The sequence below is a fragment of the Solanum lycopersicum genome, chromosome 11 (assembly GCF_036512215.1).
Source record: "Solanum lycopersicum chromosome 11, SLM_r2.1".
Classification (NCBI taxonomy): Eukaryota; Viridiplantae; Streptophyta; class Magnoliopsida; order Solanales; family Solanaceae; genus Solanum; species Solanum lycopersicum.
Window position 1 is genome coordinate 58994665 of NC_090810.1, and position 23814 is coordinate 59018478.

The window sequence follows — 23814 nt, forward strand, 5'->3', positions numbered from 1 at the left end:
TCTTATGCACAAAATTTTATGAACTTCACACAACAGCTGAAATCAGGCTATAAAATTTTATTCACACAAGCATTAGAAAAATTACAAGGTTTCCAGTACATTGAAAGTTGCTCCAAACTAATGTGAGTTTGTGTTATATAAACTTTATGTTACAACAACTGAAATTGAAGAAGAATCAACATGAAAAAGCATCAGAAAAACCAAAAAAAGAAGATGATGCATTGTACACTCAAAGCTGCTCGACGAAGATTAGATGGAAGCAGATTGAGACTGGTTATATGCAGTTCTTCTGAAAAATAAGTTGTTGATGAACTTTGATTTCATATGTGTATCATCAGAGACATGTCGTGGAACAGTATACGAATCCATGTAAATTCCCAAGTGAGAGATTAGAGGGAGCACCTTGGACTTGTCGATAACCAACCTTAGTAGGTGAGATTTCACTGTAGGAAAAAGTAACAGCCTCCGATATCCTACTGTCGTTCCATTTACCACATGTTGCCATTTTCCATTTTCATCTAACATGTCAAGATGAAACTCGATAATACGCTGCCCCATTTGAATTGGTTCTTGAAGTCCCAAGACGTTGAAAGTTATAACCTGTTGAAATTGTAAATATAGTGTCCAGTCTGATTGTTGTCCCTGATCTGGAGCCCAATATGTATGTAATCCTTCCTCAATTACATTCTTGGGGCTAAACTGAGTATCATTCGAATCTCCTCGTATACTGCTGGCAGAAAGAAGGGCAGATTTTGCAAGATTATGGGAGAATATAGAATTACGAAGCTCGGAGAACTCTTTGAGGACATGTATATCTTCGTCTGATATGAGACCGGATGAGTTAGGCGGTACATTTAGCAATAAGGGACAGTTTCTACCGACTGATTTGTAATACAAATCCAGAAGAGTCATTGCACTTTTTGGCTTTTCTGATGCATGCCAAAACCAACCAGATCGGATAGACACATCACACTCAGCAGGAACCCAGTCTTGGCCAAAGGCGTCCCCCTCCGCTGAATATCTGTTGAATACATTGAAAAAATAGAGGGATAAAAGGAAGCTTAGTGTTCCGAGAACTAAGAGTTGAATGATGTAGGAAAGACACTGAATTGTTATGCATTATGTGAAAGCACTTATTCCATATAGATTTCTTGTATCGATTGATGGAATTTAAGAGTGATATGGGGCCTTTCATTTTTACTAAAGGTGTTATTGCTAGCTAAAATGGCATTCACATCTAACAGTAAACGACATGGTAAGAAGTTTTCACTGAAAGCAAATAGGAATTAGAAGATCGATGAATAAGAGACTAATCAAACAAGACTTACCTGGCATCACTATAACCACCAATCTTGACGTTGCTGCCATTGAAAAGGGACCAGCACGTGCTTCCAGCAACACCATTCTCGTTCCCAACCCACCTTGTATCAGGACCAACATCAGAGAAAATTGAAGCTCCAGGTTGGAGTTGATGAATAAGGCTAAACCAATCATCAAAGAAATACTCCATATCCTTCTCGCCATCACCTTTTGCACCATCTAAAAAAACATATTTAATCTCTCCATATCTGCTCAACAGATTTTTTTCGGCAGGGGTGGAGATTTGAGAGTGTTTGTTGTTAGAAGTTTCTCTAATCGTAGAAACTCAACAGTTAAAAGAAACAGTTAATTTCATAAATTCTGCCTATATGTCCTGTATAATCAAGTTTCACATATATCTTTGTCTAAATATTTGTGCAGTTTCTTATGGCAAGAAATAGTAAACTCAGCAACAAAATAAATACAAACTATAATTGGTGGGGGTCAGATCCTCTCATACTTTGGTAAGATGACCTGAAGTGTTACGACTCGAGTAAGAGTGTGAATTCACGTTCCTCATGTCCATAGTTAAATTTGACTGTTCTAGGGAAAAAAGTAGTATTTTCCATTTGAATAAGGTTTATTAATTATTCCGAGAACTAAATTAGGAATCTATCATTCCAAAAACTCTACCTTCAAGCTTCTAAAATGTGCAGTCTGGCACAAACAATTAAACTGTGATATGTCCATAATTGTGTTGCTTCACAGCCATTAGTACGAAACACGACCAAATTGAGAGAATGAATAGGATTAATATAGCCAACCTTGACAAGATTCGAATTGAGGTGTAGCAGCAGTAGTCATTGTTTGAAGTCATTAGTAAGTATAACGACTCACAAATCCCTGTCATCATAGAACTCATACTTAAAGAGATCATTCTAAATTGGTCCTTCGATAACTATTCCCAGACAGAAAAAAGAATCATTCTACATTGGCACCGTAAAAACTCGACTGTGAAACTACAAACGTGAGTTACAATTTTAAACCATCATGCACAACTTCATCAACTCACTCTCCATTTTCACGTTTTTTGAATCACATACATATTTAGTATCTCAATCACAACATGAATAACTACATTAAAGCCAGAACAAGCTCTAATCCAAAAAGCACATACTTTATTATTTCCCTAAAAAACGTTGTAACAACTATCTTACTAACAATGAAAACTATGTGTACCACCTCATCTAGAATCATAAATTGTAGGAAACGGAATACTTCTAATTATTAATTTTAGGGTCTGCAACAACCATAACAATAGAGCAGTAGAATCTAACAAACCAAGAAATGCTCTTAAATTCACCAAAAAAAGACATTCTCAAAAAAATTCAAAATTAAATGAAAGAACAACAACGACAGACCCAGTATAATCCCACAAAGTAAGGTCTAGAGAAGATAGAATGCAGACCTTATCCCTAGAGGGTAGAGAGGTTGTTCATGATACATCCTCAACGCAAGGAAAAAGAATCAAAGCAGATCGAAAAAGGAAATAACTGAAGTGAAGAACCCATGGCAAAATACTATACAAAACATGGGAAAGCATTCTGAACAGTAAACAATAACTACAACAAATAATACGATAATCGAAGTACAAAAAGCAGAACATAGTAACATAAATCGAGGAACTAAACAACAAAACAAAAAGTTAAGAGTCTTTACCTTGTAAGCAACAACAACCATAACAATAGAGCTATATAATCCAACAAACCGAGAAATGCTCTTACTGAAGTCACTAAAAACATTCTCAAATCAATTCAAAACCAAACCAAGAACAGCAAACCAAGTGTGATCTAGGGAGGATAGGGAGGAAAAAATACAAATATATATGTTTAGTCCAAGACTAATAATTATAAGCACAAATGACAAATATACGAACAAAGAAATAGATTTTTTTAATGATAAACTGAAATATCAATCATTTAGTGTCGTCTCTTAAGATCAAACTCATTGGCAACAAAAAGTATGTCTCAAAACCTTGATGATGACGACACTAAAGAGCACATTAAGTGAGTATGAAGCACTCAACACATTTTGAGCATCCCTTCACAGCTTAAGCGAACACTAACTACAACAAATAATACAACAATCAAAGTACAAATGCAGTAAATAGCAACAGAAATCAAGGAACACCGACCTTACCCCTACCTAGTAGAGACAAATAGGTTGTTTCCAAGCTTAAATAAAGATTGCCAAGTAGCCACAACAAATACCAACATAGCATAACTGACCAAAAGGAAACAACACATGCCACTAAAATCGACGAAAAACAATACTGATAAGGAAAACTAGACAATGCTCTCAAAACCAAACCACAGAGCAAAAAGTTCAAATCTTTACCTTGTAAGCAACTCAGTCATTTGACCCATATAGTATTCATTATACTCAAGAGTTTCCCCATAACAATGCTCATGCCTATCCCATGGAGAAAGATACAAACCCAATTCTAATCCCCCATTTCTTGCAGCTTCAGCCAAATCAGCTACAATATCACCAACCCCATTTCTCCAAGGACTTGATTTAACAGAATAATCAGTGTATTTTGAAGGCCAGAGACAGAATCCATCATGATGCTTAGCAGTTAAAACTACTCTTTTGAAACCAAAATCTTTAGCTACTGTAACCCATTGTGTTGCATTTAACAATTTGGGGTTAAAAATTGATGGGTCAACATGACCTGTACCCCATTCTGAATCTGTAAAAGTGTTGGTACCAAAGTGAAGGAAAAGGGCCATTTCTGCAATTTGCCATGAGATTTGACGGGATTTTGGGATTGGTAGAATTGGGAGTGGAGGTGGCTTTCGATGTGAAGATGTTGAAAGTTGAAATAACAAGAGGATAATGATTGTTTTGAGAAATTGTGTAATGGGTTTCTTCTTTATCATCTTGGGGTTGCCGTTAACCTTTTTTTTTCGCCGGCGATCACTCTAAAGCTGCCGGAGAGAGGTGGAGTTTACCGGTGACTCCAAGTGTTGACTGACTTTTGCACTTCTGTTACTTCATAAATCTTGACGATGATTATTTTGAGGTTTTTCATTTTATTTTTCTTAAATTCAAATTTGCGAATATTTTGAGAGTCGAGCTCGCTCTTTTGCCACGCCTTTAACTTATTTGCTCGAGTCGAACCTAATCAAACTCTTCAAGCTTGGAGGATCATTTGTTATACACTCTCATGCTATTATCGGCAGGAAGCACATGAAGCGAAGCATAATAATTCGTACTGCTGAAAAAATTACATGATTAAGCAAACATATACTCTCTCGGTTTCAAAAAGAATGACCTAGTTTGACTTGAAACGGAGTTTAAAAAAAGAAAGAAGATTTTTTAATCTTATGGTTCTAAATTAAAGTTATATCAATCTTTTTATTGGTTTGTAAACTTAAATATAGATGCAAAAGTCCATTTTGGGGTGCCAAATTATTTAATTTTATCTGCTTAGAATTAAAAATATCATGTCATATTGCCACTAGTCTTCAGTGTCCCTACACAGTAGACATCACTTGCTAAGACAGCCACTAGTCTTAGTCTTCTTATGTTAAAAATAATACTATGATTTATCTTCTTTTGTCACCAACAATTCAAAAAATACTAAGTGATTCATTGGATATGGCTTATACTGAAGTTACATCTTTGATGCAGACACTGCAGAGACTGATGCAACTCCATCCAAAAAGTAGAAAGAAAACAGAATCTCTCCTACAAAAGGTGAGTTTATTGCAAAGTTTTTTTGATGACAGTAGAAAAGATCATGAGGATATTAAGTTTTTAGAAGGAATTATTAGAGATGTATCATGTAAAGCAGAAGATATAGTTGAGGAAATTATGTTTGAGTATTCATCCAGTTCATGTTTAAAGAAGAATGCAACAAAGTTTGTTGGCGTTCATCGATTAGTATTTAGAAAGATTGATGAGTCTGCAATCACTAGTGTTTATAATGACATGTGTTGTATCAAAGGTAGATCAACACCGAGTAGTTCGCGTGATGTTACACAAAGTTTGAGTTCACAAAAGGATCATGTTGTAGTTGGTCTATATGATGATTTTTTACGAATTGCAGATAAACTAACAGGATATCCTGATAAGCTAGATGTTGTGGTAATTTTTGGTATGGGGGGTATAGGTAAAACCACTCTTGCTAAGAGAATTTATCATGACAAGTTAATAGAGGAACACTTTTATGTTAGAGCATGGATCACTGTATCGGAACGATATAAGGTGAGGAATATGTTGTTAGACCTATTGGTTTGTACATCTAAAGTTGCGTTTATAATGGATGAAATGGAAAACGAAGAATTGGGTGAACGATTGTACAAAAGTTTAAAAGGACAGAGGTATCTGATCGTCATGGATGATGTTTGGTATACTGAGGCATGGGATGATGTTAGAAGATACTTTCCAAATGACAACAACGGAAGTAGAGTAATGGTGACTAGTCGAATCATGAAAGTTGCTCGTTATATCAACCCGCTTAACCCTCCACATCAAATGCGTTTCTTGACAGTAGAGGAAAGCTGGAAGCTGTTGCAAAAGAAGATTTTTGGATTAGATGATCCAAGCTGCTGCTGCTGCGATGACGAAATGGAAAGGATTGGAATGGAAATTTCAAAAAAATGCAAAGGATTACCACTAGCAATTGTTATGGTAGCTGGGATACTTTCTAAAGAAAGCGCGACAGCAAGTAAATGGAGTGATATTGCAGAAAATATTCATTCTTCATTCGTAACAGAGGAGTCGCGTCCATTCTTGGATATACTAGCATTGAGTTATAATCATTTGTCTCGTCATTTGAAGGCATGCTTTCTTTACATGGGCGCTTTCCCTGAAGACGTTGAAGTCCCTGTGTGGAGGCTCATAAGGTTATGGATTGCTGAAGGATTTATAAAGTTGGAATCACCAAAGACGTTGGAATTTGTAGGACAAGAATATTTGCAGGAACTCATCGACAGAAGCCTAATTATAGTGAGTAAGAGATCGTATGATAATAGAGTCAAAACATGTAGCATTCATGATATCTTGCGAAACTTTTGCCAAGAAGAAGCTAAACAAGAAAAGCTTTTGCATGTTGTGAGAAGGTTGGAACCACATTTTCCTCAAGGTGTTCACCGGCGTCTACATTTCCATTCAGACATTTTTGCCTACTCCTCTTACACATATTCTAATCCATACGTTCGATCTTTTCTGTCATCAAAAGCATGCTCCGTTTTAGAGGATTCCTACTTTGGTTGTATTGGGTTCAAATTGCTTCGTGTGTTGGATGTAGTTAACTATTCCTTTTACGGTTTCCCAATTCATGTCATAAAACTAGTTCATTTGAGGTACCTCGCGCTCTCCATCAATTCTGAGCTTCCTAGGTCGATATCCAAGCTCAAGAGTCTACAAACCTTAATCATTTATTGGGGAACCAAGGAGATGCGCATACTTCCGTTGGAACTATGGAAGATGCCAATACTAAGGCACATCCATGTCAAAGGAGATGTTCTGTTATTTGGATCCCCCATTGATGATCATCACTCGAAAAGGAACTTTCGAGTCTTGGAGAATCTGCAAACACTTTGCACTATCACTATTAGCACAATCAACTTTTCTCATCGACTCATTGCTACATTACCCAACCTAAAAACATTGGCCTCTAATCTGGTTACTGGCGGAAACCACGATGTGGATTGGCTTGGGAGTTGTCTCAACAACCTACACCAAATGTACTCACTTGAAACTCTCAAGTTGCTCTTCAACTTGCCAATGAAAAATCCTCTTCCTCGTAATTCTATCCAACGATGGAATGCATTCCCACCGAATCTCAAGAACTTGACTTTGAGCTGCAGCCTTCTACTGTGGCAAGATGCTAGAGTTCTTGGCAACTTACCAAATCTTGAAGTTCTCAAACTCAAGTATTTTTCCTTCCAAGGACCAGAATGGGAAACCGATGAAGAGGGGTTTCATCGACTCAAATATCTGTTGGTTGAGAGCAGAGACTTGGTGGTTTGGAAGCAGGCAAGTACAGATAGTTATCCATTCCCAGCTCTCCAACATTTAGTTTTCAGGTTTTGCAACAAGCTAAAAGAAATCCCTTATGAAATTGGAGATATCCCATCTTTGCAAGTTATCGAATTGTATTCTTGTAGCCCTTATGCCACGAGACTCGCTAGAATGATTCAACAAGATCAAATTGACTCAGGAAACAGTTGCCTTGAAGTTTTCATTCATCCAGCTAGATAGGTAAACTTGACAAGTTTTATTCTTGTGATTTTTTTATCATATGGTTGAATCCCAGTATTACAAATACACCCAACTGTTCTTTCTTATCTGTGATCTGATTAAGCGTGTCGTGTGCAGGAATTTAGACCCTTTATATGGTCTTAGGCAATTCTCTCTTCATTAGCTAGCTTTTTGGGAATGAGGACGCGTGTTGAGATATGGAGGATTTGGGCTCTTCATGTGGTCGTGAACAATCCTCCGATCCATTTGACAGGTAACAGTTACTAAGACATGCAATTGTACTTTGACATATTTTTGACATTCACCATTTCTCATTGCTAGGAGGGTTACATTGACGAGGCATGGAGAGTACGAGGCGTTGTAGAAGAAAGGGGGAGGGAGTTCTCAAACATGGAAAAGCTTCCAATGAAGAAATGCTTGAAGTGAACGAGGAGTTGTATGAGGTGAAAATCTCATGTACGACTTATCAATGCCATTGAGGACACATGGAGAGTGTGTGGCATTCGTACTCTTTGAGCATAGTCGGAGAAGGGGGGAAGGGATCGAGTTCTCAGATATGGCAAAGATTCCAAGAAGGATTGAACGAGGAGCTATGTGAGGTGAAAATCTCATGTGCGAGTCCTTTTGTCAATGGTATGAGTCATGAGGTCCATTGCATATAGAAGCATGGGGAGTATACATGGCATACTCTTCAGGGCGAAGTGGAAAAAGAGGGGAGGAAGAGTTTTCAGACACGGAAAAAGGTTATAATGAATTCTAAAGAAATGAACGTCGAGTTGTATGAGGTGAAAATTTCATGTACGATTATGTAGAGTGATAGTAAAGGTCCATATAAGGTTGGCTATGAGACTTTTCAGTGCCAAATTCTCTTAACAAAAATATTCTTGTCATCAAGAATTTACCTCATAGATTTCCCTAGATAAAGTAATTCGTTAAAATTTTGAAATATCTTTTAGTCAGTCCTAAAAAAGAATTACACATTTTTATAATAGTAACAATTTCACTTTAAAATATCCATTTTGCCCTTAATGGAATGATTTATATCAAAACAAACATCAGTGACTTATTTTAGACTATACGTTTCAGAAGTCTTTCTTTCTTAAAACTTGGTATTAGGTCAAACTACATTACATAAATTAGGACGGTAATTAATGTAGGTTTTTTTTATACCTTGTGATGGCACACGAAAAATATTGTAGAATGCATGAAAAAGTGAGGTCGATGTTGTGAAAAAGAGAGTTTTAAGAAGGTGTTCAATCTTCGTAGAGTTCTATCAACCTGTCCAACGTTTGTTCAAGTCATACGATTGTTATGTCTTAGAGGGAACAAGTCAAGCAAGTTATTATTGGATAGGTGAAGATGAATTTATGGACCTGAATTTCTTTAAAGACGGCGAGATATCTTTGACCCGGTCTTTTGTTGGTCCAATATTAATTATACTTTCATGTTGTTAAATAATTTTCATAAATAAACCAAACAGAACTCAAATATTCCCTATTGGGCCAATGACCGAGCCCACATAGGCCCAACTAGTATTGCTGCCAAATTTGAAGTGGCCTTTGATATCTTCATGAAAACAAATATACATTTTTCAACATTGATGGTTTAATTTCACTTTGCATCAATATAGTTATAGTAAAAAAAAGAGGAAAAATTAGTAAACTAGTCAAAATAAATAACATATTTAGTAAAAATATCCATACTTTATAAATATTAGCAATAATGTCAAAAATGTCATTATTTTAAAAAATTTATGTGTCCCAATTTTCTTCCTATTTTATCTCTCTTTTTCAATTATTTCTATATATCCTTTTAAAAAAAAAAAATCATTCTCTCTCATATTTATCTTTTCAAATTGTTAATTCTCTCTCTCATTTAATTTCTTTTCTCTCTCATGATTATCTTTTTTGATTTTCCTCCAACATTCAAGTTGCAAATATTTTTTGTCATATATTTTGGTTGTTTTTTTAATCCAAAATTGAATCAACAAGAATCCCTTTGATTAAGGTATCTCTAATCTTTATCCTATTTTCAGATTTCTTTTCTAATTTTATTTTTGTTTAAATCTTAAAAAAATGTTGTTTGTATTTTTCAATTTCCGTTATGATTTACTGTCCAATGGTTGAATCCAAGAGGCTTACTAGAGGTATTCATCTTAATCAATCAATTTCTGGTGATTTTTCATCCTTTAATTTATTTATTACTTAACAAATAGTGTATAATATATGATCCGCTGCTAAAATGAGGGAAGAAAGAGGGTAAGAACATTTACAAGACTCATTGGTGTGCAAAAGCTTCCTCAAATTCAGAAGGCAAATGTAGAATCTTTGTCTACTCGTGAGGATCTTGAAAAAGACGACGAAGATCGGATAGTTGTCGAACAATTTTCTATTAGTTTGTTTTGTATTTATAGTTCTTTTTTAGAATTTGGTATGCTTTCTTAATTTGTATTCAAATCACTATGTATACTATCAATATTTGTATTTATTAAAAATTTTATGTTGCATGGTTTATGAATCTTGTATTTGTCCCTAATTTGTATTCATCCAAATGTATGTCAACTAGTTATGTATTTTATTTATAAGAAGAACAACTTTCTATTAGTTTATTCGTATTCGAATACAAAGACAAATAATAGACATATTGGAATGAATATGACTTAGAAAAGGAAACAAGATTTTGAAAAGAAAAATAAATACACAGTGAAAAATATATACGAATACAAATGTATTTCTTAAATAGCTACATTTTATTTGACATACATATTGGAATGAATACAAACTAATAAAGGTATGTCAACTGAATTTGACATTTTTTTCTAATTTGTATTTATTCTAAAGATATGTCAACTAGTTATGTATTTTATTTAAGAATAGTACACCAAATATTCATTTATTTCTTTTCAATTTTATATTTCATTCACTTTTTCATCATACTAATTTTTTGTATTTTATATATTATTATACAAAATTCTAAATAAAAACTAGAATAAATAGAAATACAAATAAAGTACATATTGAAATGAATACATACATGATTTTTGAAGAAAAAAATAACTATATAGGGAAAAAATATATGAAAATACAAATATATTTCTTAAATGACTATATAGATAAATTCGGCATACCTATTGGAATGAATACAAACTAATAAAAAACTATAATAAATATAAATAGAATATATTGTGGAATGAATATAATTTTAAAAAGGTAAAAATTTTGGAGAAAAAAAAATAAAATTTAAATTTTATTTGAAAATGTAACTGATGAGAAAATTGTTATTAAATAATTATATTCTTTTTGTTATTAAATAATTATATTCTTTAAATAAAAATAAATAATAAAAACATAAATAAGATACATAACAAACTAAAATGACATTTTTACTAAATATTGAAATTGTTGCTAGTGAGTTCTCTTAAATGTTAAAATATTGACATTTTGAAAAATTTTCCTTCAAAAAATATATTAATTTATTTATTTATACATTTAAACAAAGCAATAAATAATACTTAATATGCAATCCATAGTCTAGTTATTTGGAGACATTTCATCAATTGGCTAAAAGGGGTTTTTCATCTGATGTTTGGTTCAATTTTTTCGATTCCTCACATTTGAGATTTATTTCGATTTGGTGATATTAAGGTATTACGTTGTTGGAAACATCTTAATAAGCTTAGCCAATAATTTTTAAGATAGTTAGAGACGATTGGATACAAATTGTAATTTAAAATAGAAGACAACTTCATTTTTTTTTTTTTGTATATCCACATTGTATATCAACAAAAATACATTTGATCTAGACACATCTTTGTATCATCCATTGAAATTGTGTAATTAATTAACAACAATAGTTCAATCGCAATCAAATACGTATTATCAGCGGCAATTAACACTCTTTGCATATGTCTCTAAAGATTTTAGTTCCACCGAATCTAATGACACTTAACTAAAACCAATAAAGACTTTAGCACTCTTTAATAATGTGTTTATTTGCTGCCGCTAAAAGTTATTTTTTTGTTATAGTGTCATAATTAAGGGAAATTTCTTAATGTCACATCCATGACGAAGGAAAAGCCTTTAAAGAAGGGATGTACATTACATCTTAAACAAATTCTATACTAGATTAGAAAAAGAAAGTTAGAAACCTTATAAAAATGAATTCAGAATTAACTCTTTAGGTGCGTTTGAGTTAATAGTTGAACTATAGTCGTTGTACACCTTGTAAAAGATCTAGTGGTGCTACCCGAAGACTTAAATAAATAGCCATCGCTGTTAAGAACAACCCCAATCCAATGAGAATTTGCGCGTAGTTTCTGGTCTTTGACATCAAAAAAGAAGGTTGGAATGACGAATGGGACATGTGAGAATTTGGATCATCTTACCTAAAAACTTTAATCTTAAAAACAATAAAAAATTATTTACTTAATTATCCCTTCAAAAGAGACTCAATTTTTTTGTCATACAAAAACCAAAAATGTACCAACTAGAGAAAATTGGCAAGCAGCCAAACCAAACAAAGGGCTGATGGGATTGATGTGATTGATTTGATTCATTCATTTTCAACAATTCATCTATTCCTCCACATAGAATCAACCAAACACAAAATTCCAATACTACACTGTGAGCATTTGGGCCTGAATATTAGTTAAGGCCTTCACTTTTATTGGAAAAGAAAGGAGACATATCGAGAAGACATAATACATAAATCTGTCTTTTAACTTGGTTTCAAATCATATTTATGCCCTTCAATTTTGGATTTGCACAAATTGACACTTAAACTTGTATAAATTTGAACAAATAGACACACATGTCCTACATATCATTTTTTGTCCTACGTGTATTGTGTCATGTAGGACTCGTGTGTTTATTTATTTAAAAGTTGGATATTAAAGTGTCTGTTTGTGTACTGTGAAAGTTGAAGGTCAAAGTTAAAACTTGAAGTCAAGTTTAGGATCTAATATGTGTATTATGTCTATCGAGAAAGACAGAATCATCGTGCGTGTAGAAGTAGCATTTAACCTTTTTGAAATATCAATAGGTATTATCAAATATAAAAAAAACTAGTAAAAATTATATTTCACTTGTCAGAGCCCCATATCAAATCAGATAAAAAAGAACATAAGCATGATCCAAAGTTCAAAACATTTAAATTTCTCATGCTACTTTATATGTATATATTTGAAATGTTTATGTTAACTAATTAGCATATGTACATTAATGTAAGATGAGATTGTCCTTTCTTTAAATAGAGGTTTCGGATTGAAACTCTTGCTATGGAATAATTTTTGGTAGGAAGCACTTTGCTACGAAGAGATATCAATGTAAATACTAAACACATGAAAAGAAATCAAAAAAATAAAAAAAGTATTTCATCCGTTTCAATTTTTTGTACTACTATTTGATTGGATTTGGTTATACTAAATGGGATAAAAAGTAGATTTTAAAAAAATACGAACAATTACATAAATTCAAAAGAAGTGAAGATTGAAAATGAGAAGAAAAACAAAAATTTATGGTTTAAAACAAAGATTAGATATTTATATGGCTATAATTTATTTTATTGATGACAAAAATGAGATTTTTATATTTAAAAAAAAATTATAAACTTTTTTGGAACACTCGAAAAAGTGCTTCAAATAAATTAAAATGGAAAAAATATATTTCACATAAATTAGAATATAGAGAATATAAAATAGTAGTTTACTATAATGATGATTGTAATTTCATTTTATAATAAGATGCTTAACCTCCTTTTAATGAGAATCTTACACTATGGTATCTTAATCTTAATTTTTATTATATTTTTAAGTCATTAATTAGTTTCAAGATTTGACTAAACAAAAATCTATTAGTTTAAACTTTCAACAACATAATATGAGTTATAGCCGCCTCTATTATGGCCCCACTTATTTTGAATACTCTAAATTAATTTTTGAAGCTGAATTCACAATTAAAATTTGAATAAATTAAGGGAAAAAAAGATACTTGTATTTTATTAAAAAAAATTTTTTACAAGCGTCTCTTTTCTTTATACTTTTGTTTTTAACTATTAATTTACTTTTACTATTTGATATCATTTTCGAATATATAACATCAAAGTATATAGATATAATCAAAATATATATATATATATATTTATATATTTCGATGATATCAACAACAATTCGGTAAAAAAAATAAGATGACAGTCAAATAAATAAAAATTTGTGTTAGGTGTCCAATCAGGGCAAATATATTGAACTAGGTTCAATTCGGTTAAATACTTTGCTTAATGAGCTCAACTGGTGTAGTTTTCTCATTTTTAACCACATGAAAAGGATAATTAATTATAATTTTTCTCATATCAATTCGATCGAATATTTTAAAATGTTAATTAAAATTTACATATTTTGACTCTCGAAGAAAAAAGCACGACAATTGACATGAGAGCGAGAGAGTTGTACTAAAATCTGTCAAAACAAAAATACATAATGCATAACACTTGTCATTTACTTGTTCTTAGTTGATACTTAAACTTATATAAAGTTAAACAAGTAGACGTATGCATTTTATGTGGCGTTCAGTATGACAATATGTATCCTACATGCATTATAATATATAATTATATACATCACTTGTTTAACTTTACACGAATTTAAATTCCTATTTATGTACGTCCAAAGTTGGAATGTATATAAATAAGGAAAGTTCCAAAAATAACAAATATTAGACCTTAAGTAAAACTCATTAGCAACTGTTTCACTAATTGCAATCCATAACTACACTTCATTTTACCACGCATTTGTATTCGTTAAAATTTTTCAAAACTTGCCAAAAAGTATCAAATACATATTAGGAGGAGAGAGGAGACCGAGATTGAGGAGAGAGGATGAAAGTACATGTTGTATTTATTGTATCACGATTAAAATAAATACATAATACATGTACAGTTGATGCAAAATATAATTATATATTTTTTAAATACAGGTTACATAAAATACAAATCTCTCACCTTTTTTTTATTGACACACAAAATATATTTGACGGAGAGGGTGAATACCATAGTATTTGTATGGATCACGAATACAATTAGTTCATAATATAAATATAATTTATCAAATACAATTGACATAAAATATAAATTTCTCATCTATATATATTTGATCGAATACAATTGATACATAATACGTTTACCGATTTTCCCGCCATCTTAGAAAACACACGTGGGAGCGTGGGCCCCACTAAGAAAAAGACGAAACTGGTTAACTTTTAGGACTCTTGTCTATCGAATCCTAGTTAGGACACCTTTGACTTTTCACATTTATTTTGGTTTTGTGTTTTTTTTTTTCAATTCATTTACAAATTCACCCCTCTTATTTTTATAAAATTCAACATTTCCCCAACTAGTTAGAATGATTCGTCGGATATATGATTCCTTCACTTTCGTTATTTTGTTTTCTGTATTGCTTTGAATTGTTCTTTCGTTTGGATTAGAATTCTATAAAAAAGAATGATATTTTTATAGTCTGTATATAGTATCATTGTCTTGCATAAGATGATGATGTCCTTTCGGTTTGAGTTCTTTCCTTTTGTGGTTAATTAAGTATGGTGATACGTTTTGACGATGTTATCTAACCGATAAAAGGTCTGCTAGACTAAAATACGACTATTGATTTCTTCGGAAGGAAATTTTTAACTCACTAATAGATGAATGGATATTCGGATTTCTTAAATAAAGCACCGACAATCGTTCCAATTAAGCGAAACTGAAGCTAGCCCACAGAGTTCAAAAATGAAACTCCACTTGATTATTTATGTTTCGTAGGTTCATTTTGAGAAATTAAATTGATTATATTATTGTTGGTGGTGGTGATAATGATCGTGGTGATGGTGGTACAGGAGTAACATTTTCCATTAACCATCTGTCCAATGAAATAAAATAATTAAATTTGATTGATTTGTCATCCGTTAATAATTTGGATCTCAAGTTTGTAATACCTTTTTTGTTATCAAAATAGATGAGTGTTTACATTGACAAATGATATAGGCTTGACAAAAAGTTCATTTTTTTTTTGGGTACAAAGGTAATGGAAAATAAGTTAAATATGCTTTTAAGCTATGCGAAAGATTCAAATTCATATATTTTAAAAGTAATTTTTTTTATGACGATATTATCATTGTCTTATTCAACAGTAGAAACTTTCAAATGTCAAATTTAAATTAGACAATTCAAATTTATCGCCTATGCAAGATCAAATCAACTAAACGATGTAGTGCAATATCAAATTGAATTCTCGCAATTATCAATATTTTATCATACAACTATTCATCACTAATTCTTCTCCAACTACTAATATTGTTATAATTTCACAAGTGAGAACATGAGAAACGATAGATATGCATATACAACTTTATTTATTTGGGAGAATGCACGAGACTGGTAATAGGACTTTAATTTAATTAAGATGTTTCTCTTGAATTTTGATGATAGTCTAAAAGGTACTCATGCATTTTTCGTATTATTTCATAAAAATAGAGAAATTATTGGAAAGGGTAACACTTTTTCTTATATTTTTTTTATCATAAGTCAAGACAAAACACAAGTCCACATCTTGGTTATATCAGAGTCAATGATGGACACTTGTTACATATTTTTCTTCCTTCTTTTAATATTTTATTCATACATAATTTATACTACAAAATTATTAATTATAATTACACTTCGTTTATTTGCTGTGTTACACATAATAGTGCCTTCAGCCTTGTATATATAATTTTTTTTCTAGTAAAAGATTCGACGTTGCATGAGAAAAGACAGAGAGAATACATGATAAAATTAATTATTATTCTTATAATTAGTGGACCTCACTATATTAAATAATTTTTATAATATGATATGTTAGTCATAAGGTACATGCATGTTATATATATATATTATGTTGGAGGATTTGAGATCATATTAATTATTCATTAATTGTTGTTTATCCAAGATGGTAAAGCATAACAATCAAATATGTTATGACTTAATAAAAATAAAACTTATAATGAAACCACCATATAAAATTGTAAATTATTTACATGTCATTTATAAATAAAAGAAGTTTTAAGTTTTAAGTTTTATTCATCGATAATGTAAAAGATATATATATATATATATATATATAATCAATATACGTTTAAATATGACACTATTAATCATATATACTACTATTAGTTGTATCAAGGAATCGAGGAAATTTATGAATAATAATAATAACGAAGAGAAAACCAACAAAGATAATCCTTTTTTAATCATTATTATTATATATTATCCTCCAAAATTCAATTATATGTGGCTATATACTTGTGATACAAAAAAATTAATATTTTTTTTAATTGAAGTATATTACTATTTCATCTAAAAGATTAAGATGTTAAAGAGATTATTATACTTTTAACGAGCTCGATTCTTTTTCATTAGTAGTACTCAAACACAGATTTATTTTTATTTTTATAATAAATGACAATAAAATTTAAATCTATTTAATTATATGATGGTATGAAATATTAAAGTGTATAACTATCTCAACTTACGTTCATTTTAATTTCTATGAGTGTTAGGTTAAGATGGAAAAATATCCCACATATAAAGTCTTTGATGGAGTATTGAAAAAGCTAGGTAGTACATATTGATGTTACTTTAAACAATATATTATGAATGAGACACTTAATAATTTTAAGTGAAACAATGATTTATAAAATTATATAATTTAAAATGGACAAGTCAAAGAATTAGAAGGGGTTATAAACACAAAAACATTAATCATTTGAGATTTGATTGTAGAAGATTCATGAACATAAAGAACCAAAAAAAAAAAAAAACAGTTTCCTTGTAGGTATCAACAAGCTAGACATCAATGATAATAATCAGGGTATCGAATAAGCGAATCAAATTTAAATTGAATAAATAAAAAATAATTGTGTTGATAAATACATTGAATATTAATATCTATTCAAAAGTTTCTTAAACTAAAATAGATCAAGACTTATTAGATTCTAAAATATAACTATTTTATGCCTGATATTTTAATAATAATAAGCACGATAACTGTCATGAATATTAAGAAAATGAGTTTATTCTTTAATTTTCTTTTTTCTAATTTGTATTTGGTAAATTTCCTTTTCTTGGTTGTTACAATTATGAATCAAAAATTTTGTTTTGTAACTTCTAGAATCAATTTTCAAGGTCTATCTAATTATTTTATTTAAAAATTGAGTTATTCCTCCGTTCTATAGTATTTATTATATTTTATTTTAAGAAAATCAAATTAAATTTGTTTTGATTAATATTTTAAAATACAGTTTTTCACCACATTAATTGAAATGAAATTACAATTTATAATATTTTCTATATATTTTTTAAATATCTAAAAATTATAATTTTAAAAAATATTAAATTAATTTATTCTGATTTAACTTCAATATTATTAAATTAATATTCAAAAAAGTGAAACGTAGCAATTATTATGAAACAAAAAACAATGTTTCTTGTTAAATTGAGTTTGTATGTGCAAGAAACCACTAGGAAAATGAGATTATAAAAAGTTAATTAATTATCTTAATATAAGTATGTCTTCTTTTTCATATTTTTAATTATTTAATCTAGATAACGAATTTCTACCAAACATTGTCACGACTCAAATCGGGCCGCGACTGGCACCCACACTTATCCTACTATGTGAGCTAACCAACCAATCTAACCCCAATCGTTTACCAATAACAACAGAAAATAATGCGGAAGACTTAAACTCATTAATAAAATCAATAACTATTATTATCCCCAAAATCTGGAAGTCATCACCACAAGAACATCTATGATCAAAGTGCTAAACTAAGAGTATTCTAAAAAGCTAAAGATACATGAAAGCTAGTCCGTGCCGGAACTTCAAGGCATCAAGACATGAAGAGGAAGATCCAGTCCAAGCTAGAAGCATTAGCTCACCCTGAAGATCCGATGTAGTGAAGACTGGCTAGAGTTACTGTTGAGTCGAAGATGACGGCACGTTTGCTGCACTCCACAATTAAACAAGAAGAAAACATAAAAGTAGGGGTCAGTACAAAACACGGGTACTGAGTAGATATTATCGGCCAACTCAAAATAGAAATTAATATATATCAAGTAATATCATAAATCAACTATGATACTCAACATGTAGCAACAGCAAGTACTATATCATTAACAATTACCGTCAAGTTCACACATGAGGACTCAAGCCTCAATGCCATACTCATTTGGGAATTATGTTCATTAGATTGAGTATATTAACATCTTTCAAGATTCATTATCTTTATTTCTATTGTGTCGATACGTGACACTCCGCTCCCTCATATTCATTAATCCTCTTGTGTCGGTACGTGACACTCCGATCCCCTAAATTTACGTGTCGGTTCGTGACACCCGATCTCCTAATACTACGTGTCGGTTCGTGACACCCGATCCCCTAATTCTACGTGTCGGTTCGTGACACCCGATCCCCTAATTCTACGTGTCGGTTCGTGACACCCGATCCCCTAATTCTATGTGTCGGTTCGTGACACCCGATCCCCTAATTCTACGTGTCGGTTCGTGACACCTGATCTACTAATACTATGTGTCGGTTCGTGACACCCGATCCCCTAATTCTACGTGTCGGTTCGTGACACCCGATCCACTAATTCTACGTGTCGGTTCATGACACCCGATCCACTAATTCTATGTGTCGGTTCGTGACACCCGATCTCTTAATCTCCTTCTATCAATTCATCACGCCTTCTTTCTTACCAAGGCAGCATCAATCCCATTATTTTAGTTCATCACGCCTTCTTTCTTACCAAGGCAGCATCAATCCCATTATTTTAGCTCATCACGCCTTCTTTTATACCAAGGCCTCATTATTAACAAAGAGATTAGGATTTTGCAAGATTTGGGATTCAATAACTTCATCATGCTTATATAATCACAATTATATAATTACATTCATGCAAGCATACAATTAAGCACATAGCAGGGTTTACAACATTATCAATACATATCATTCACTATTAAGAGTTTACTACGAATATCGTAAGAGAAACCATAACCTACCTCCACCGAAGATTAGTGATCAAGCAAGCAACTTTCCCAAAGCTTTGTGTTTTTCCCCTTCCCGAGCGTCTCTCTCTATCGATTCCCTTCTCTCTCTTTTTTTTTGTTCTTTCTATTTTTCTTATTCAAACCCTCTTTCTTTTACCATAATTAACATGTAATTAAGTGTAAAAGATGACAATAATAACCCACAATTTAACTCAAGGTTACCTCTTTTATCCCCCAAGAAATTGAGTTATTAATATAAACCCACGAAATATATAATTATAGCAGGAATAGTCCAAAACGCCCCTTTAAAACTTAACCAGAAATCCGACTCCGACTGGGATTACGCAACCTGTGACGGCCCGTCGCGCCTGCGACGGTCCGTCATGCAGGTTCGTCAGAGACTCGATTTCCTTAAGGAGTCTGTGACGGCCCGTCGTACCTACGACGGTTCGTCCTGCACTTCCGTCACGACGTTCAGAGAATCGTTCCCTGTACCAAATTCTCAAGAGTTGAAGTGTTTTGAAATGGTGGATCACGACGGTTCGTCGTGCCTGTGACGGTCTGTCCTGCAGGTCCGTCACAGAGTTTAGAGAGTCGATTTCAGCACCCAAATTTCAGAATTTCTAAGTGTTTTGGGACGAGACACCCTCGACGGTCCGTCGCGCCCATGACGTTCCGTCGTGGGTTCCGTCGTCTCAGCCTGTTTTTCCAGAAATAAAATTTGCTGCTCAAAATGACTAAACAGGTCGTTACAAACATATATCGTTGTTTTGCAACAAGGGTCAACAAAAGGAACTAAAGAATTTTTTAAAAGAAATATGAAGAAGACATGTTTTGAATTTTTATTTTTAATTTTAACGATTATTTTAGAGATCTTTTTAAAGTTTTGCTTTGAAAAAAATAAAAAGGTTATTTTTTTTATATTTCGAAATTGTTACTTCACATGGCGAAATAGTATAAAAATTACTAATATCAAGATAATTTTTCCTTACTAAATATTGAATACAATAATCTCACATGCCATTTATTTTTGAACTATATCCATCATTAATTCTATCCCACCTATAAAAAGATCACATAAATAAATCGAAAATGTATTTATGTTGCATCTTCTTGATATCTCGAAATCTAAATTAGTGAGAAGAAGAAAAAGGAAATTATTTAAAACCCTTTGACATTATATCATTTTCTAATTGGTGGGAGTAAATTAATATTAATTAAAATATGACAAAAAATTTTCAATCATTTATGAGGAACTATACTTTTACAGACAGATAAAGGCTATTAATTAAGAGGTTAATGTAAATATAGTTTCCTAATAGTAAGTCATATGTGTTATTAAAATATATAAATTAATGCATAAATCACCCAACTTGGTCATTATTTCTAATTATAAGTTGCATTGAGAGACTTATTACACTAACTTGTTTAATTAGGTGTATAGTTTCTAAAATCAATGTCATGTCATCTTTTCTGAGTTTTGTAGGTACATTAATGTAAACACCTAATTATATGAAAGAAATTTCAAATTTAGGTGTTTATCAATTGTTAATCATGTCTACTGAGTTTACGTGTTCTGTTTATCCGCTCAATAATAATAACGATAACATATTCAGTAAAATTTTACATGTAAAATTTAAAAAGCGTAAAGTATACGCATACTTCATTACTATCTTGTTGAGATAAAAATATTTTTTTCGAAAGACACTTGGATCAAACACAGTAGATACAAGTATATAACAAAAAGAAAACAATGTAGGTTGGTGAACCAACAAAATAGCGTGCAAATTCAAACATGTTATTAAACTTGTTTTCTCGTTTGATAACCGATATTTACACTGGAGCCCGACTAAATTTAGATTATATATTCAACAAAAAATTTCCTTCCCTATGGGCTCTAGTTGATATATAATTAATTGGAATAATTGTATATAATAAATAACAAACTAATAACCTAAAATAAATGGAATAACTACTGTTTGATTTAATTGTGCCCCATAGAAAATGTTTGTCAGTCGCCTCTTTCCCAAAACTCTCGCTCGACACTCTCCCATTCTCACTCGCCACTCTCCCTCTGCTTGTCTCTCTCGTTTCATACAACAGAAGTGTATAAATTGTGTTTCTGTTTTGTATAAAGTGAGAAAAAAATTGTATATACACATGCAAAAACATATATCTTCGTTCTATACACTTAATTATACAATTTACAAATATTTTTACTTCGATTCAATTGTATACAAATGCAAATTTTATACAAATATTGCAGTGAAAAAGGCCAGCGAATTATATAATTACGAATTATACAATTACAGTGAAATACAATTTTCTCTCGCTTTATACAACAAAAGTGTATAAATTGTATTTCTGTTTTTGTATAAAGCGAGAGAAAAACATATATCTTCTTCCTACACTTATAATTATACATTATACAACCATTTTACTTCGATTAAATTGTATGCAAAACAAATTTTATACACATATTGCAGCGAAATAGGTCAGCGAATTATACAATAGCAATGAAATAGGCCAATGAATTATACAATTGCACCGAAATAGGCCAGCGAATTATACAATTTTGGGCCAGCGAATCATACAATTGTATATATTTAGCGAGGTCAGCGAATTATACAATTTAGGCCAGCGAATTATACAATGGTATATGTATAGCGAATTATACAGTTATATGTTTATTATGGAGCGCAATTACACAAACTTTGTTATAGCATACAAATATAAATTATTTATTTCTATATGTGAAAGTTACCCTAATTAATTAAGATATAATCTATCTATATTTATTAAATAAATAAATTGTTGGCTATTTATGTGAAAATTTTAAATTATATGGTATGCGTAAAGTTGTAACTCGCAAGAATGCTTCAACTTTTGACCAATTTATCCCATGAGCAATACCTAGAGTTCGTTTAATAAGCGGAATAAGATGAAATATTTTAAAATTATATTTGACATTAAAATTCTAGTTAATTTGATTGAAGATATATAATTAATTAATTACGAAATAAATTTATACGTCAAATTTGGTGTCGTTTTTATCTCATCTTGAATGTGCAACAAATAGTTTAAGGATTATAATCTCAGGACTATAACTCTGAGATAACTTTGTCTGTGAACTAAACGACTCCTTAAAATATAACAAATTTAACTTTTGATCTTGAAGATTTACCCATTGTCATTTTAACAAAAATAACTTTTAGCGTCAATAAATCGACACATTAATAAAGAGTGCTAATATTTTTACTGATTTTAATTTAGTGTTATTTAGATTCAATGTCGCTAAAATCTTTATATACATATAAACAAAGTATTAATTGTCGCTAAAAATCCCTATTTAGTTATAGTTACTAATAAATTACCGTTAAAGTTCATTTTTTTTAATGTAGTGTTCCCATCTGACAATCACACTGTAGATATAATAAAGAGATCTAAACTTGAATATTAATTCCCTATAATTTTTTAAATAAATTTATTTATAAAAAGCCCAACAAAAATCAATTGACTTAGTCTTAATTACATGTGAGAAAATAAATTACTTGGTAAAAGTATTAATAACTTATTTTATTTATATGAAAGTGATTATGGATTAATCTATATCTATCCCAAGTTAGGATTCAAAATTTATTGTTAACAATGTTAAAATAAAAATGATATTTCTTCTTTGACATTAGTGTGTTGTCTTGTCCTACTGAATATATGATATAATTGGAACAATAATAATGTGTTTGACCAATATACTTTCATTGGTAATTTGTTTATTTTAGGACCAATAATTGAATTTTTATTGCACAATAAAAAATTAATATAATTATGCATGAAGCTATCATAGATTATAAAATAAGAATCAATATAAGCATACGATATCGTCATTCGTCATCTATTCGTCCTCAATTATTTAATTCGTTAATATCAAACGCGTTCTAAGTATTTTATTCGCGTTCATTAAATTTAAGAAAGAAAAGAAATGAAAGGCTCCAACAATGAGTATATTTTGTTTTGTATTATGTGTTTGATATCTGTTAAATTAATTTAAATTTATATCATGTAAAGTTTATCAAATACTATTTTAGAAAATGTAAAAACTGAGAGACAAAAAATCGACAGATAATATCTATCCAAAAATTAGGAAAATACACCAAGTCCGTTAAAAATTAA

General features: G+C 31.0%; 2 protein-coding genes across 2 annotated transcripts; one reads left to right on the forward strand and one right to left on the reverse strand.

Annotated features, from left to right (window-relative positions):
* Positions 1-42: 42 nt before the first annotated feature.
* Positions 43-4757, reverse strand: LOC101249430 (alpha-L-fucosidase 1). Its single transcript, XM_004251058.5, has 3 exons — positions 3697-4757; positions 1329-1568; positions 43-1021 (listed from the first exon to the last, which is right to left on the reverse strand). The coding sequence occupies exons 1-3, from the start codon at positions 4239-4241 to the stop codon at positions 250-252; spliced, it is 1557 nt and encodes a 518-aa protein (XP_004251106.1). The 5' UTR covers positions 4242-4757; the 3' UTR covers positions 43-249.
* A 10-nt stretch (positions 4758-4767) lies between these two features.
* Positions 4768-8451, forward strand: LOC101248269 (putative late blight resistance protein homolog R1A-10). The gene is made up of 3 exons (XM_069291620.1): positions 4768-7572; positions 7690-7825; positions 7894-8451. The coding sequence occupies exon 1, from the start codon at positions 4906-4908 to the stop codon at positions 7570-7572; it is 2667 nt and encodes an 888-aa protein (XP_069147721.1). The 5' UTR covers positions 4768-4905; the 3' UTR covers positions 7690-7825; positions 7894-8451.
* The last annotated feature ends 15363 nt before the right edge of the window (positions 8452-23814 follow it).